The sequence below is a fragment of the Dictyostelium discoideum genome (genome assembly GCF_000004695.1).
Source record: "Dictyostelium discoideum AX4 chromosome 5 chromosome, whole genome shotgun sequence".
Classification (NCBI taxonomy): domain Eukaryota; phylum Evosea; class Eumycetozoa; order Dictyosteliales; family Dictyosteliaceae; genus Dictyostelium; species Dictyostelium discoideum.
Window position 1 is genome coordinate 3,414,691 of NC_007091.3, and position 17,204 is coordinate 3,431,894.

The 17,204-nt window shown below is 22.8% G+C and overlaps 5 protein-coding genes across 5 annotated transcripts; 4 read left to right on the forward strand and 1 right to left on the reverse strand.

The window, feature by feature from the left end:
• Positions 1-483: 483 nt before the first annotated feature.
• DDB_G0289917 (hypothetical protein) lies at positions 484-3,679 on the forward strand (the record flags this gene model as incomplete). Its single annotated transcript, XM_630882.1, has 2 exons — positions 484-487; positions 777-3,679. The coding sequence occupies 2 exons, from the start codon at positions 484-486 to the stop codon at positions 3,677-3,679; spliced, it is 2,907 nt and encodes a 968-aa protein (XP_635974.1).
• Positions 3,680-4,877: 1,198 nt separating this feature from the next.
• On the forward strand, positions 4,878-8,678 carry DDB_G0289975 (hypothetical protein; the record flags this gene model as incomplete). Its single annotated transcript, XM_630883.1, has 3 exons — positions 4,878-4,908; positions 5,419-5,473; positions 5,666-8,678. The coding sequence occupies 3 exons, from the start codon at positions 4,878-4,880 to the stop codon at positions 8,676-8,678; spliced, it is 3,099 nt and encodes a 1,032-aa protein (XP_635975.1).
• A 1,690-nt stretch (positions 8,679-10,368) lies between these two features.
• On the forward strand, positions 10,369-11,073 carry ponJ (ponticulin-related protein; the record flags this gene model as incomplete). The annotated part of the gene is made up of 1 exon (XM_630884.1): positions 10,369-11,073. One exon carries the CDS (start codon positions 10,369-10,371, stop codon positions 11,071-11,073), a length of 705 nt encoding a protein of 234 aa, XP_635976.1.
• A 346-nt stretch (positions 11,074-11,419) lies between these two features.
• Positions 11,420-15,206, forward strand: DDB_G0289921 (hypothetical protein; the record flags this gene model as incomplete). The annotated part of the gene is made up of 2 exons (XM_630885.1): positions 11,420-12,429; positions 12,509-15,206. 2 exons carry the CDS (start codon positions 11,420-11,422, stop codon positions 15,204-15,206), a joined length of 3,708 nt encoding a protein of 1,235 aa, XP_635977.1.
• A 107-nt stretch (positions 15,207-15,313) lies between these two features.
• DDB_G0289977 (hypothetical protein) lies at positions 15,314-16,810 on the reverse strand (the record flags this gene model as incomplete). The annotated part of the gene is made up of 2 exons (XM_630886.1): positions 15,314-15,534; positions 15,580-16,810. 2 exons carry the CDS (start codon positions 16,808-16,810, stop codon positions 15,314-15,316), a joined length of 1,452 nt encoding a protein of 483 aa, XP_635978.1.
• Between the last annotated feature and the right edge of the window lie 394 nt (positions 16,811-17,204).

Below are 17,204 nucleotides of genomic sequence, written 5' to 3' on the forward strand. Positions count from 1 at the left end.
AGAAATTAAATTTTTTTTTTTTTTTTTTTATGCAGTTAAATTTTATTATTTCCAAAAAAAAAATAAAATCACTGCCTTCCTAAAAAAAAAAAAAAAATATAAAAAAAAATTAAAAAATAATAAAATTCGATGAATCTTTTTTTATGAGATTTACAGGGCATGCAAAGATATCCCAAAATATACACTCAAAAATTCGAAAAAAAAAAAATTATTTATTTTTATTTTTTTTTATTTTTTTTTTATTTTTGATACACACAACTTAATTTTTATATGGTAGCATAAAAATTTATTTTTTTTTATTTTTAATTTTTGTTTTTTTTTTTTTAATAATTTTTTTTTTTTAAAATTTTTATTTCCCAATTAAATTTTTTTTTTTCTTTATTATTTTTAAGTCTTTCATCACATTATTATTATCTCTCATTATTTTCTAAAATTATTTTTTGTTTTCCTAAAATTTTAAAAAAAAAAAAAAGAAAAAAACCAATGGGTATGTTATTATCATCACTCTTTTACTTTACACACACAACAAAACCTATATGTTTTTTTTTTTTTTTTTTTTTTTTTTTTTTTTTTTTCCACACGGAGCCTTTTTATAAATTTTTTTAAATAAATTTATTTCAATAAAAATAAAAATTTAATAAAAATAAATTTTTTCCTTTTTTTTAAAAAAAAAAAAAAATTAAAAAAAAATTAAAAAAAAAAAAAAAAAAAAAAAAAAAAAAAAAAAAAAAATACTAATATTAAAAAAAAAAAAAAAATTATTTTATTAAATAAAGAATTTTTATCAACATCCCAGTCATTGCAAATTAACTTTGATTCTCAGCAATCAGAACAAATCCAAGTCCCAATTGGATTTGATTCAAGCCAACCTCCACAAGAGTTTGAATTTGAAACAACTCCATTGAACCAATTACCTTTTTTGAAACAAATTGATATTGCAGCTTCTCTTTCCTTTATTCCAGCCTCAATTGAAAACCTCACAACAGAAAATACCATTACTGTTTTTCCAGTTCTTGTTGGCCAAGGTGCTTTTTCTCAACAAGATTCACTTCTTCAATTCCCAGTAAGTCTTCAAAACATCAACATCAACAATAACAACAACAGCAACTTCCAACTTGGTTTAGTACCATCTTCACCACAATCTTCTATCTCATCACCATCAACCATTGAAAGTAATTATTTATCCAATCCATCATCTCCATGTCAAAGCACACCAATTTTGGAATCATCCACTCCCTTTTCTCAAAAATTGATGTCAAACGAACAACAACAACAACAACAACCACAAAATTTCTCTTTCCCACAAAAACAACAGCAAGCTGTTGACCTCAATGAATTCTTTGGTTTAAATTCAGTTGGGGGTGGTGGTCATTTCAAAGCATGCTTTTCACCAGATAACAGTTTCAATTTGTACAATGATCTTTCACCAGAGGCTAAATCTTGTTTCAAAATTTTCGCTAAAAAGTGTAAACCAACCACCGAACATGAAGTCTTTAACAAGGTTATGAATTTGTTGAACAATTTAACTCTTGAAGAAATTGATTTGATTATCAAGTCCGTTTCACGTATTGAAAAGTATGATACGCTCATTGCAAAGGTCTTTGCCACCGAACTTGATGTAGCTAACTTCCCAAGTATCAATGCCAAGCTTTTGCTCCAAAATTTATTGGTCGAAATTATTGACCAAGACAGAAAATTGGTCTACCACCTCTTCCAACTAGATACTGATCATATTCACTCACTCAAAAATAAATGTTCAATCTTATCAATCTCTACCCCAGCCAGTGATTCCCTTAATTTCTCTGCTTTACTTCAAGAAGATAGTAATAACAATAACAATAACAATAACAATAACAATAACAATAACAATAACAATAACAATAACAATAACAATAACAATAACAATAACAATAACAATAACAATAATAATAATAATAATAACAATAATAATAACAATAATAATTATAATAATAATTATAATAATAATAATAATAATAATAATAATAATAATAATAATAATAATAATAATAATAATAATAATAATAATAATAATAATTGTAACAACAGCTTGGTTAATGATAGCAACACTAATATTATCAACCACACACATAACCTAAATTATAACCAAAATCAAAACCAAAACCTCAACAACAACTATAATTACGACTACAACTTCACCAATGATACCAATAATAACGTCTACCACCAAAATAATACTTCTCCTGCTAATAATTCTCCTTATGTCACACCAGTTTTAAAAGATAATGAATTACATTCTCAACTTTTACCTCAAATTGCTCACCAACAACCAGTTGCAGTTCTTGCTAACTATCAACATAACCAACAACAACAATCACCACAACAAATACAACAACAATTATATAATCCACATTTACAAATACTATCACAACAAACAAATTCAAACCCACATAATACTGAAAACATTGAAGTTCCAAAGATTAAACTTCAACCAAATTTCCAATCAACAACCACCACCACAATTACTCAACAACAACAACAACAACAACAACAACAACAACAACAACAACAAAATACTCCATTAATCTCCCAACTTATTCCAGAAAGTATTAAACCAAAGGCTTCAAATAAATTGGCAAATAATTCAAATGGAAAGAAAGTTGGATCAAGTAAAAAGGTCTCTAAATCTGTTTTTCCAAAAGGTATCATTACACCACAATACTTTTCAATACTTAAAGATAGATTTGGTTTCACTATGGAGTCATTGGAAAAAGCATCAAATCCAAATGGTGCAAACTATATCCACAGTTTAAATGGTTCGCTTGCTCTTGTAAACACTTGTCTCGTGCCAATCTCTAGTGAAGTTAGTACCGGTAGAGATAGTAAAAATGGTGTTGTCATCACCGTAAAAAACTATGGTGACTATACCACCAAACTCACATTGGAATATGAATTGGTGACCTCCAACAATGAAGTCAATGATGATAAATTCTCTTTCAAAAAGAAAAATCTTTTAATGGTTGAACCAGGTATCTTTTATTTCCAATACTCTATGAATAGAATTGACAAGAATGAAAAAGAGGTCTATATTAGATTCAATCTCATCTGCGAAGGTAAAGTCATTGATAGCATTCAATCACCTCAAATCCGTTTCAGAAATACTCCAAGTGAATTTGATCAACCAAATAACGTTCAATTAGAGACTCTCATCGCTGATCAATTTAAAACCTATAGTGATGACCACAGTGTTCACGTTAAATTCGTTGCTATTGCTAATCTCTTTAAGAAAGGTATCATTCCAAAAGCATCAAAAGATTCATCCTCCTCTCCAACTGCTTCTTCTGCCGCTCCTGGTGATAGTAGTAGTGATGGTGAAGGTGATGAACAATCATCAACTTCAACTAAAAAGATGAAGAAAGGTAAACCACTCGAAGTCACTTTAAAACATAGCAGTGGTTTCACATTGGTCATCCCACAACACATTTCCAAAGCTAAACCAGAAGATATTTGGAGATTCCCAAAGAATTTAATCTCTCAAACTAATATTCCAATTAAAAAATCTGAAGGTGATATCATTCATTTCCCTTACTCTTATGTTGTTGAATTCTCTGCTTTAGTTCCAAGAGGAAATTATACCATTACTTTTGGTTATGAATTTGTCAATAAAAAAGCAAATCCAATCCATAATTTTGTTATTTAAGATAATAAAAAAAAAAAAAAAAAAAATAGAAAAAAAGAGAATAATAAAAAAAAAAAAAAAAATAGAAAAAGAGAATAATAATAAAAAAAAAAAAAAAAATACCATCATTTTAATAAGATATATAAAAAAAAAAAACCAATAAAAATAAATAAAACCAGTTTAATAAGATAAATAAAAAAAAAAAAAACAATAAAAAAAAACAATTAAAAAATTAACTGTTTTTTTTTTTTTTAAGATTTTTTTTTTTTCGAAAATTAAAGTGAAAAAATGGATTTCAATAAACTAATAAAAAATGTGTTTATTGCGCGAACTAAATTTTTAAAAAGAATTTTTTTTTTAATACTCATTGGAACTTTTCGAGACCTTACTTAATTTTATATGTAGGCAACTATGAATAAAATATCGGTTTTGGTTCTAATAATAAACTTTTTTCAAAAAAAATATTAACTTGAACTTAATTCAATAATAAGTTTTTCATTTCAAATCTTTCCAAAATCAAAAAAAAAGATAATTGTTTCAGGTTTTGAATATATTTTATTATTTTTATTTTTTCATTTATTGTTTTCCATTTAAATAAAATATTTGTTTAATAATTTTTTTATTTTTAATAATTCAATTCTCTAAAAAAAAAAAAAGTTAAATAAAAACGGGAAAAAAAAACACTTTATAACCAAAACCAAATTTTTTGTTTTTTTTTTTTTCTTAAAAAGTAAATGGATCGTGCCAAATTAATTTCAGGATAAAAATAAAAAAAAAAAATAAAATAAAAATAAAAAAAAAATAAAAATAAAAAAAAAAAAATAAAAAAAGTTAAAATTTTCCATGTTTTCATATTTTATATAAAATAAAAATAAAAAAAATGGAAAGTGATCAATACCGCCTTTACACCTCCATGATGATTTTGTTTTTTCAAAAACCAAAAGGCAAAACAAAATTTTTAATTGGATTTGAATAAATTTTATTTCAAAAAAAAATTTGTTAATGTTGCATAAAGTGAAAAAAAGGGGTTTGAGTGAATTGTAAAAAAGTGAAATCCATGACGAAATTTTTTTTTTTTTAAATTTTATTTTTTTTTTAATTCAAAAAAATTGAATTACACATTTTTTTTTTTTGATATTTTTCGGTGTGTCTATCCAAAAATGAACAAGTGGTCATATTAAAATAAGTTAAATCAAAATAATACCCCTCCTCCATATAAATGGTCCCAATATTTTTAAAAATTTTTTTTTGTAATTCACAAAAATAAATTTAATTAGGCCAGGCAGCCTTTGTTTAAATGTTAAAATAAAATTATGCCGCAATTTTAAAATTTTTTTTAAAAAAAATAGCCACACAAAAATTTTAATTACAGACATCATACATATAGTACTTTTTTTTTTTTTTTTATTTTTTTTTATTTTATGTAGTTTTTTTTTTCAGGGCACTTTTTTTTTTTATTTTTTTTTTATTCCATTATTTTTTTTTTATTCCACCGTTTCATTTTATGTTTGTTTCTTTACATTTTTTAGAAACAAAAAAAAAAAAAAAAAAAAAAAAAAAAAAAAAAAAGAATTTCCATAGTTTTTTAATAAACCTTAAAAAAAATATTTATAATATATATTTTTTTAGTTATTAATAAAAGGACCGGAAATTATAATTTTAAATTTTCTTTTTTATTTAAATTTTTTCTTTTAAAAAAATTTTTTTTTTATCCTAATCAATTATTTTTTTTTTTTTTTTTTTTTTTTATAAAAAAATAGATGGATTTTCCACAAATAAATCAAAACTTAGTGAAGGTTTCCAAAGTGAACAAAGGTTTGTCATTTTATATTATTTTATTTTCACCAACTTACATATATATATATTGGTGATGGTTTGAAAAAAAAATTAAAAAAAAAAAAAATTAAAAAATAAAAAAAATAAAACGACACAAAAAAAAAAAAGCCACATAACTAATTCTTATCCAATTTTTTTTTTTCCTAAATAAATTGTTTTAAATTAAAACAGTAATAATATCATTGAAAATAATTTCCACAATTTATTTCATGGAAATTTCAATACAAATTTCTTAAATAATAATAATAATAATAATAATAATAATAATAATAATAATAATAATAATAATAATAATAATAATAATAATAATAATAATAATAATAATAATAATATTATAATTAGTTCACCAATTCTTTCTGCTTCTCCATCATTATCTCCAAGATTCCAGGATATTTTAGAAAATAATTCTGTTTCAATTAATATACAATCATCAATTTCAGAAAGTCCACCAAATTCTACAGATTGGCAATTAGAAAAATTTGACGACTCAATGGGGATGATATCATCAGTTATATCTCTTAGGGAACAACAACAACAACAACAACAACAACAACAACAACAACAACAACAACAACAACAACAACAACAACAACAACAACAACAACAACAACAACAACAAAATCAGCAACAAATAAATCTACAATATCAAAATTTACAAGAGCACTGTCCTCAAAACCAATCACATAATCAATCACATCAACAAAAACAAAATAATTCTACACAAATACCATTAGTTCAAAATAATCAACAAAATTTGGAAACATTTTCAATAAGTATTTTGGATGAAAATTTTAACAATAGTGGAATCCTATCAATGTTTGGAGAGAAATGTAAAAAACCCAAATTTCCACATTCCTCTATTGACCAATATCAAAATTTACCATCAGACATTAAAATGATCGTTGAAAACATATCAAAAATGAGTAACTTTTCAACCCAAGAAGAGATAGTAAGTGTTACATTTAAATTTGCCTTTTTCTTGACCAACTTATCTGAAAAAACATTGAAAATACTTCATGATAGTATTTCAATCTTCAACAAAATAGAAGATTTATTTTTTCAAATATTCTTACCACAATCAAATTTAATTCCAGAAATATACCTAAAAGAATATATTTTGAATTTGTTTTCTCACCTTTGTGAAAGAGAACATTTTTTAGTTTTCAATACTTTAAAGCTGCCACTAAATTTCATGTTTTTGTGTAGGTCATATTTTGAATCATTTGATCGCTTGGATAAAATACAACAAAATCAACAATTACAAATTCAACAACAAAACCAACAACAAAATCAACAACATTATAATAATAATAATAATAATAATAATAATAATAATAATAATAATAATAATAATAATAATAATAATAATAATAATAATAATAATAATAATAATAATAATAATAATAATAATAATAACCAACAACAACAAACACACCTCCAACAACAATACCATAATTATAATAATAACTTTCCAATAACATCTATTAATATTCAACAACAACAACAACAACTACAACCAATTGATATCCAACAACTCAATATCAATAATTCACAAAATAATCAAAATAATATTCAACTTGAGCAACCAATTAATCATCAAAATCAAAATATTTATCAACAATTCCAACAATTTCCAAATCAAGTTCCCTCAAATCAAAACCTAGTTGGAAATGATATTTTTGATACTTCAATTATCACCATTCCTCAAAATAACATTTCTTCTTCTCAACCCTCATTTTTACAACAATCACCTCCTTTAACACATCATCCATCATCAACTCAATTAGTAAATAATAATTTATATCAGTTTGATAGCAATAATCAACAACAATTTCAAATTCATTATACTTCTCCTTCCTTTATTGGTGCTCTTGCTTCTATTAATAATAATAATACTACTAATAATATAAATTTTGATAATAGTGGTAATACTACAACAACAACAACAACAACAACAATAACAACCACTACAAAGACAAGTAATAATCATAATAGTAATGATAATGTTATAATAAATCCTAATGGAAGTTTCCTTCACACTATACCACAAGAATACAGAACTAAAGGATCAAAAATTAATTTATCAAGAAAGATAAATAAATCTCCAAAGGGTGTAATTAGTCCTAAATATAGATCAATATTACCAAGATTTGGGTTTAAAATGAAAGATTTAGAAGAGAGATCAAATATTAATGGAGAAAATTATATAAGGAGTAGAAAAGGTGTTGCAACTTTAATAAATACTTATTTAACACCAATTTCAGCTGAAATGAGTACAAAAAGAGAAAGTAAATGTGGTGTTGTAATTTGTATTAAAGATCATGATCAACATTCAAGTGTTTCCATTGTACCTAGATTGTATCCAATGTCAAATGGATCCAAAGATGGTGTTGAAAAATTTGTTTTTCATAAAAATGTTATTTCCATCGTTTGTCCAGGAGTATTTTCACATAGTTACTCTGTAAATAGATTAGACCGAAATCAAAGAGGATTTTTCATTAGATATAGTTTTTATATGGGTAAAGAAGAAATAGATTATGTCCATACACCAATAATTAGATATAAAAATACTCCCTCAGATTTCGATCAACCATCAAGAGTTTTATTAGGTCATGTAATATCACTTCATCCTGTCACTCAAAATGGCATAGTTGCTGTTAAATTCATTGCAATTTCAAATCTTTTAAAAAAAGGTTTAATTACTAAAAATATAACAACTTCAACATCAAATTTAATAAATAATGAAAATAATAATGAAAATAATAATAATTATAATGGTAATATTAATAGTAATAATAATAATAATGAAGAAATTGAAGAAGAAGAAGAAAATAATAATAGTAGTGGTGGAAGTAGTGAAGATGATGATAGTGATTCAAAAGTTAAAGCAACAAGAATGGGTAAACCTTTGGAAATTATATTATATGAAAAGAATCTTCAATTCCATTTAACAATTCCTCAACATATTAGTAAAGTAAATCCAGAAGATAAATGGAGGTTCCCTGAGACTCTCATTACCGAAACTAATGATCCTAAGAAATCAAAAAATTCGAGTGAAATCATTCATTTTGTTTCATCTTATTTGATTGAATTCGCATGTATTATTCCAAGAGGTAATTATGAGATAATTTTTAGATATGAAAATGTCAACAAAACAGTTCACCCAATTTATTATTCAATTTAAGAAAATATCAAAAAAAAAAAAAAAAAAAAAAAAAAAAAAAAAAAAAAAAAATTAGAGATTGGAAATATCTGTATCTTTATCTAAAAATTATTTTCAAATATCCTTTGGTTATTATCTCTTTTTAAAGAAGTTATTATTTTCAATTTAATTATTAATAATAAAATAAAAAAAATGTTTTTTTAGTCTCACCAGGAAAAAAAAAAAAAAAATTAAAATTATATCTCAATAATAAAAATAATAAAATAATATGTTTAAATTAATCTCCTAAGAGATGCAAAAGATATATTTTATTATTCTTTTTGTTGTTGTCCTTTGCACCATTTTTTCCTTTATTGTAACGAAATATAATTTACTGCAATTTGTAAATTGTGATTTAAGTTTTTAAAGATAGGGCCCAAGAGAGACAACTTTGAAAGTATTGTTGATTTTATCTTTTTTTTTTGTTGTTGTTTTGTTTTTGTTCTTTTGAATATTTTGCACCATTTTTTTCCTTTATTGTAACGAAATGTAGTTTGCAAACTGTGATTTAAGTTTTTAAAGAAAGACAAGGCCCAAGAGAGACGAGTTTGGATTTTTTTTTTTTATAATTTATTAAATAATATAGTTTACTGAATTTAATAAACAATGATTTATCCTAAATGTTAAAGAAAAAAAATATATCTCTTTTTTTGATAGGTATTAAAATTTAGTGTACTGATTAAGAGAAAAGAAAAAAAGAAAATAAAAAAAAAAAAAATATTAGAGATTTTTATTTAATTATTAAATAAATATGTTATTATTGGTTTTTTTAAAATCCACCTACATTATTATTATATACTGTGGATGGAAATATCTGTGCACAAAGTTAGTGATAGCGACTTTCCAAAAGTTTTTATAATTAGAATCTTTTTTTGATTGAAAAATAACTTAATTTGATACCATCATTTGAATAAATTATAATTATTGTTTGAAATTCAATAGACATATGATTATTGATTAATAAATTATTTTTTATTTGCTTTTATATTTTTTTTTTTTCAACCAAAAATTAATTTCTTTGAAAAAAAAAAAAAAAAAAAAAAAAAAAAATTTGCTGTAACTTTTTTTTAATATAGATTGAAAAAAAAAAGATTTTGGTCTAAAATTAAATTAAAAGAAATTGAAATCTAAAAAAATAAAACACAGAAAAAATAATCGAGTCATCACTTAATATGTATCTATTTTTGGGAAAAAAATCAAAAAGTGTTCACATTTTTTTTTTTCTATAATATCTATTATAAAGATATTGAAATCAAAAAAAAAAAAAAAAAAAAAAAAAAAAGTTAATTTTATAGTTTATTTATTTTTTAAAAAATAATTATTTAATTTTATTTTAAATTATGGGGGTTTTTTTTTTTTTTTTTTTTTTTTTTTTTTTTTTTTTTTTTAACACAACTTTAGAAAAAAACATAATTTATTTTAAACCACACACAACACACAAACACTTTTACCAAATTATCAAAAATATTTTTGACAATTTTAGCAATGTCAGTAATTAATTTAAATAAAATTTGTTTTGACTATTTTTAATTTATTATTTTATTTATTTTTCAATAAAAAAAAAAAAAAAAAAAGTATAAATTAATATTTTATATTTTTATTTTCTTAAATATTCCAACATTTTTAAATATACAAATAAAAAATTAAATAAAAATAATAATAAAAAAAAAAAATGAGATTATTAAATAATTTAATTTTAATGGTTGTTTTATTTGTTGCAGTTTCAAATGCCACTACAAAATTTACATTCAATACCTTCTCAGTTAGAAATACCGAAGATCAAACATGTTTCACTAAAACCGCTAAAACAACAGATGATAGTACAAAGGTTGATATTAATAAATGTACAGTAGGTTGTGGTGGTTCAATGAAAATTCGTAAAGGAACCAAATCTCAACAATATCAATTCGAATTGTTTAGTTCTACAGATTGCACTGGTGAAACAACATCAAAGGTTTTATTCGTTTGTCCAAATCCATCAATTGATGCAATTTCAATTAAATCAACTTCAAACACTATTAAATGTGGTACTCTTCCACCAGATTCTGAAATCAAAGAAGATGATACTGCAACTGCTGTTGTAAATGATGAAAATAATAATGAAACCAAAAATGAACCAAAAACAAAAACAAAATCAACTCCAAAATCACCATCAACACCAAAAACAAATAATAGTAATGAAGATTCAGATTTAACAACTTCCTCCTCTGATTCATCTTCTTCAACAAAATCATCACCAAAATCCAAATCCTCTACTGAAGTCAATGAAAATAAACCAAAATCAGACAATGAAACTGCTGAAGGTAATAATGCTTCTTCAAACATTGCAACTTTCTCACTTGTTATTATTTCTTTATTAGTTGCTTCTTTATTTTAAAAAAAAAAAAAAAAAAAAACCAATTTTAATATATCAGTAATCATATGTAAAACCAAAAATAAAGAATTAAAAAAAAAATTAAAAAAAAAAAAAAAAAACCATCAAATTTTCAATGAAATCCCACATTTGATCACTTTTTTTTTATTTTTATTTTTATTCTCATATTTTTCAAATAAAAAAATAATTGAGAAAAAAAAAAAAAAAAAGATTTTTTTTTGATTTTTTTTGATTTTTTCTTTTTCAATTTTTTTTTTTTTTTTTTCATTTCCTCTCTGCTTGTAAAATAAAATCATAAAAAAAAAAAAAAAAAAGCAAAATATACATATATATATAAAAATATAAAAAAATGGGTATTCCATCATTTTATAGATGGTTAATTGAAAATTTTCCAAAAGTTTTGGAAAATAATTTAAACGGAGAAATTAAATTTAATAATTTATATATTGATATGAATGGTGTTGTTCACAATGCTATTAAATTAGATCATAGTCCAACAAGTTCATCATCATCATCATCAACAACAACAACACCACCAACAACACCAACAACAACTTATAGTAAAGATAAAGAAGTTGTATTAATGTTAAAATCAGAATTATCTGATGAAAAATTAAAAGAAAGAATATTCTATAGATTAGATCAAATGGTTAATAATGTTAACCCATCATCATTATTATATATTGGTGTCGATGGTGTACCACCAAGAGCTAAAGCGATTGAACAAAGAAAAAGAAGATTTAAATCCTCAAAAGAGACAGTAGATGTTATAATAAAACAATTGAAATCAAAGAGTAAACCAATTACACGTGACTCAATTATTGAACAGTTTTCATTGATATTCGACTCCAATTCAATTTCACCAGCAACTGAATTCATAGAGAAGGTTGATGATTGGATAAAAGATTATTGTAAACAATTATCATTGAAACGACAGAATCTATCTATCATCCTATCAGATTCAACCGTACCAGGTGAAGGTGAACATAAAATTATGGATTATATTCGTCAAAATCATCCAATTCTAAAAAAAGATGGTATGTCACATTGTTTCTATGGTATGGATGCAGATTTGATTTTCCTAGGTTTAGAATCTCATTTATCAAATTTCTATATCCTTAGAGATCCAATATCTTTAATAAGTTGTTCAACTTGTAAAGCCAATGATGATCATTCAAATTATGAATGTCGTTCAGCTATAGCTTTAAAAAAACAATTTCAAAAGAAATCAACATCAGTCATAGTTAGAGGTATTCCAAATCAATGTAGTGAAAATGATATTAAACAATTATTCTCTTATTATGGTAATATTAAAATTGAAAAAATTGAAAAATCAAATACAAAAAATAAAACTTTAAAGTAAGTTTAATAATAATAATTATTATTATTATTGTTTTATCATTTATATAATATTAATATTATAATTTTTTTACAAAAGTGCATATATAGAATTTGAAAATGAAGATATTGTAAATGAAGTTTCAACTAGAGGTTCAACATTTACAATTAATAATGAAAGAGTTTCAATTCATGTCGAATATTTAGATGATATTTTTAAGCCAAAAAATGAAAAAGGTGAAATTATTAAAGATGAAGATGAAGAGCTAGCTGAACAAGAAAATCCATCTACTGAAAAAGCTAATCAACAATTGTTGACAGCAGAAGAAATAGCTAAAAAACAAAAAGAAGAACCCATACCAGAGAATGCTGTATTTATTGTTGGATTGGATTCAGCGGTTTCAAAATTCGATATAATAACATTTTTTGAAAAGTTTGGTAAAATCAGTTCATTCCAATTATCACCATCACCAAGATTTAATAAACAACAATTTGTAATGATAAAATATGAAACTCAAGAATCTGCAAGATTAGCTTGTAAATCAACTGATATTGAATTCTTTGGTACAATAATTACAATAAAGAGAGCACAATTACCAAAAACTGAATCAAACACAACCATTAACTCTAATGGTTCTTCAAAAACACCACCATTAACTGAAGAAGAAAAACAAGCCAAAGAAAAAGTTAAAGAGAAAAAAAGAATAATTAAAGATTCAAAGATTCAACAAGTTTTAGCAAAATTTGATCCAAATACACCAAAAGATGTTGCAATATTTTATTTAGGTCTTTCAAGTTGGAATGTTAATAGAGCATTTGAAAATTATTTATTATTTAATAAAGCTGGTTTAGAACATACAATTTTAAATAATACTACTGATAATGACAACAACAACAGCAATGGTAGTGGTAGTGGTAAAAAGAAAAAGATATTATTCGATTATGTTAATATTGATTCATTTAGAACTTATTTAGAATATTATTTCTTTGAAAAAATTGAAAAATCAAAAAGAGAGAAAATCAATTTCAATAGAGTTATTAATGATTTCACAGTTTTATGCTTTTATTTGGGTAATGATTTCTTACCACATTTACCATCAGTTGGTATTCAATCAGGTTCAATTGAATTAATTATGTGTTGGTATAGAGAATGGATACAAAATTGTTTAAATGGTGATGATGATATTAAATACATAGTTAATGAACAATCAACTCATTTAAATTTTGAAAATTGTTTACCACTTTTAGAATCTTTAGCAGATTGGGAATCAAGTTTATATCCAGAGAATTTAGAAAAACAAGTTAAAAAAGATTTTATTAAAGTAAATAAGAATTCAACATCAAATGAATCGTCATCAATTGTAATGGTACCACCAGAATTTAAATATGATGATTTATTATATTATAGAGTTAAATTTGATTTAATTGGTAAACCAGATGACCAAGTTAAAAAGTTGGTTGATGACATGTGTTATCAGTATACATTAGGCTTGCATTGGGTTCTAAGATATTATGTAAGTGGTTGTCAAGCTTGGGATTGGTATTATCCATATCATTATGCACCATTGGCAAAGGATTTATTAAATTATCAAAAGAGGTTATCAAAAATTCAAGATAGAGAAATGGTTAATAATCAATTCAACTTTAAATTAAGTTCACCATTACCACCATTAATTCATTTAGCAAGTGTATTACCAAGAAATTCAGTTGCTTTCTTACCAGATTCAATGAAACATATTGTTAATGAAAATTCACCATTCACTGCATCCTACCGTGACGATTATAAATACGATTTCAATGGTGAAAATGTTGCTTGGAAAGCAATTGTATTATTAGATTTTATGGATATTGAAAAGTTTAAGGAATATTTATTACCAATTGTAAATAATGAATTAACTGATAATGAAAAGAAAAGAAATTTAATTGGAAATGATATAAAATTTAAAAATGGTGAAATAATTCAATTATCACCTCTTTGTAATAATACTACTACCAATAATAATAATAATAATTATGAAGAAAAAGAAATACCATGTATTAATATAACAAAGAATTTAAGTATTAAAGATTTATCATATCCAACTCGTAATTATTTTACACGTTCATCTCATCCAGTTATCGATTCAAATTATATTTCAATTCCAACTCAACAAGCATCAACAGTTGATCATAATCAATTAGTACCATTAACAAAAGAACAAGCAGACTTTTTACAATGGAGAAAATCAAAAACTGGTTTTAATCAATCTTTAGAGATCTTACAATCAATTGATTTCTCAAAATGTGGTTGTGTAAATATTGATAAGAAACAAATATCCCAATTCAGTGGTAGTGGTGCTGCTACTGCTACAATTACTTGTTGGTTAGGTAGAGTTTTAAATAATGAAATATCAAGTGATTCAACTATTTTCATTCAATCAATTGATGATTCACAATTAATAATAAATATTGGTTTTAAACAAGCTGTAAAATTAACTTCAATTAAATTTGTTTCATCTTCAAATAGAGTTCCAGATAGAGATTCAGTTCCAAAAGTTATTAAAATCTATACAAATAATGATCAACCAAATATTGATTTCTCTGTAATTGAAAGTTTAACTCCAAAATGTACAATTGAATTTTCTTCACCATCTGAACTTGAATCCTATTCTTCTTCAACACCATTCTCTTTTGCTAGTGGTACTACTACTACCAATACCAACTTTAAATCAGTAAACAATTTAACAATTTTCATTGAATCTAATTTCTCTAAAAATCAAGATAAAGTTTCAATAATTGAAAAAATAATTTTATCTTAAAAAAAAAAAAAAAAAAAAAAAAGAAAAGAATAACAAAATAAAATAAAATAAAAACAATAATTATAAAATTACTAAAATTTAAATGTAGTTTTAAACTATTAATTTATTTATTTTAAAATTTTTTTATTTAATTTTATATTTTTTGGAATTTCATTAGTTGGTTGGTTATAATTCCTACCAAATTCTATTGACTCTAATGAAAGTGAATTTTTAAAAATTGAATTTGATAAAAATCCTTTAAAACAACCACCAAAAACAATGGTTTTAATATTTTTTGGTAATTCAAAATCAATAGGTTGATTGAATTCCCATCCAAATTCTAATTGTTCTAAATTTAATGGTAATGAATTAATTTTACAATTAAAATTATTACCAAAAATTAAATACTTTATCGAATTTGGTAGTAATAATAATTGTTGTTGTTGTTGTTGTTGTTGTTGTTGTTGTTGTTGTTGTTGATTAATATTAATTTCTTCCTCAACGATTTGGTTGAAACAATGTCCAAATGATAAATAAATTAAATTATTTATACCGTTAAAAATTTCATGTTTTATTGGTTTATTAAAATTATAACCAAATTTTAAATATTCTAATGATTTTGGTAATACATCAATTGAAATCTCTTTATTAAAATCCCAACTAAATTCTAAATATTTAATATTATTTGGTAATATATTTTTTTTAAAATATTTATTAAAATTTCTTTCAAATTCTATTGATTCTACTGAAAAAGGAATTGATCCTTCAATTAAATTATTTATATTATTATTATTATTATTATTATTATTATTATTATTATTATTATTATTATTATTATTAAAATTATTAAAATTATTAAAATTATTAAAATTATTATTATTATTATTATTATAATTTTCATTATTAATCCATCCATTTATTATTAAATCTTTTACTGAATTTGGAATTATACCAGGTTCAATTATTTTATTTGAAATTTCTAAATATAAATCATTGCAACAATTTGGAATTAATCCTTTTGTTATTAAATAATTTTCTTTATTTTTATTATTACTATCATTTTTTAAAAATGAAAAACAATTACAGATAAATCCATTACTATTTTCCACTTCTTCTCCTTTATTATTATTATTATTATTATTATTGTCATCTTCTTCTAATTTAATTTTCCTTTTTTTATTTGTCATAAATTGGTGAGTTCCACTTGAAATTAATTGTTTTTTATTTATTTCATATTTATTATTATTGTTGTTATTAATAAAATGGATATAATTCTCATCTGAATCATCTGAATCATCTTTAATTGCAAAATAGTAATAACAATCTTCATTATCGCTATCATAATAATTATCTGAATTATATTTATAACAATATTTTTTATGATAAAATAATTTTTTATTTATATATTGTTGAAAACGAGAAGGTCCAATTATAATTTCATTTAAATAATTTCGATATTTGAATCTTGATAATGATTCAATATCAAAACAAAATGGTTTTTCCCTTTCTATTAAAGAATAATGAACTTTATTATAAATTTTCAAATGATAAAATATAGTTTTTAAAATAAAAATATTCCTCCAACACTTAAAAAATATTTTATCATTTTCAAAATCGCTGTACATTGTGCTAATTATTATTATTTTTATTATTATTATAATTTTTAAAACAATAACCCCCAAAAAAAAAAATAAAAAAATAAAAAAATAAAAAAAAATAAAAAAATAAAAAAATAAAAATTAAAAAAAAGCTATCAAAAAAACAATTCAAAAAATAAATAATTAAAAAAAATAAATAATTATAAAAAAAAAAAAAAGAAAAGATAATAGGCCCATTGTTTTTTTTTTTTTTTCTTTGACAAAATACCCATAAAAAAAAAAAAAAAAAAATAACGACACCCACATTGACTATTTTAAAAAATCATTTTTTATTTTTTTTTTTTTACAATAACCGATTTGTTTCTTTTTAAAAAAAAAAAAATAAAAAATAAAAAACCAATCACAAATCGTGTCATAAATA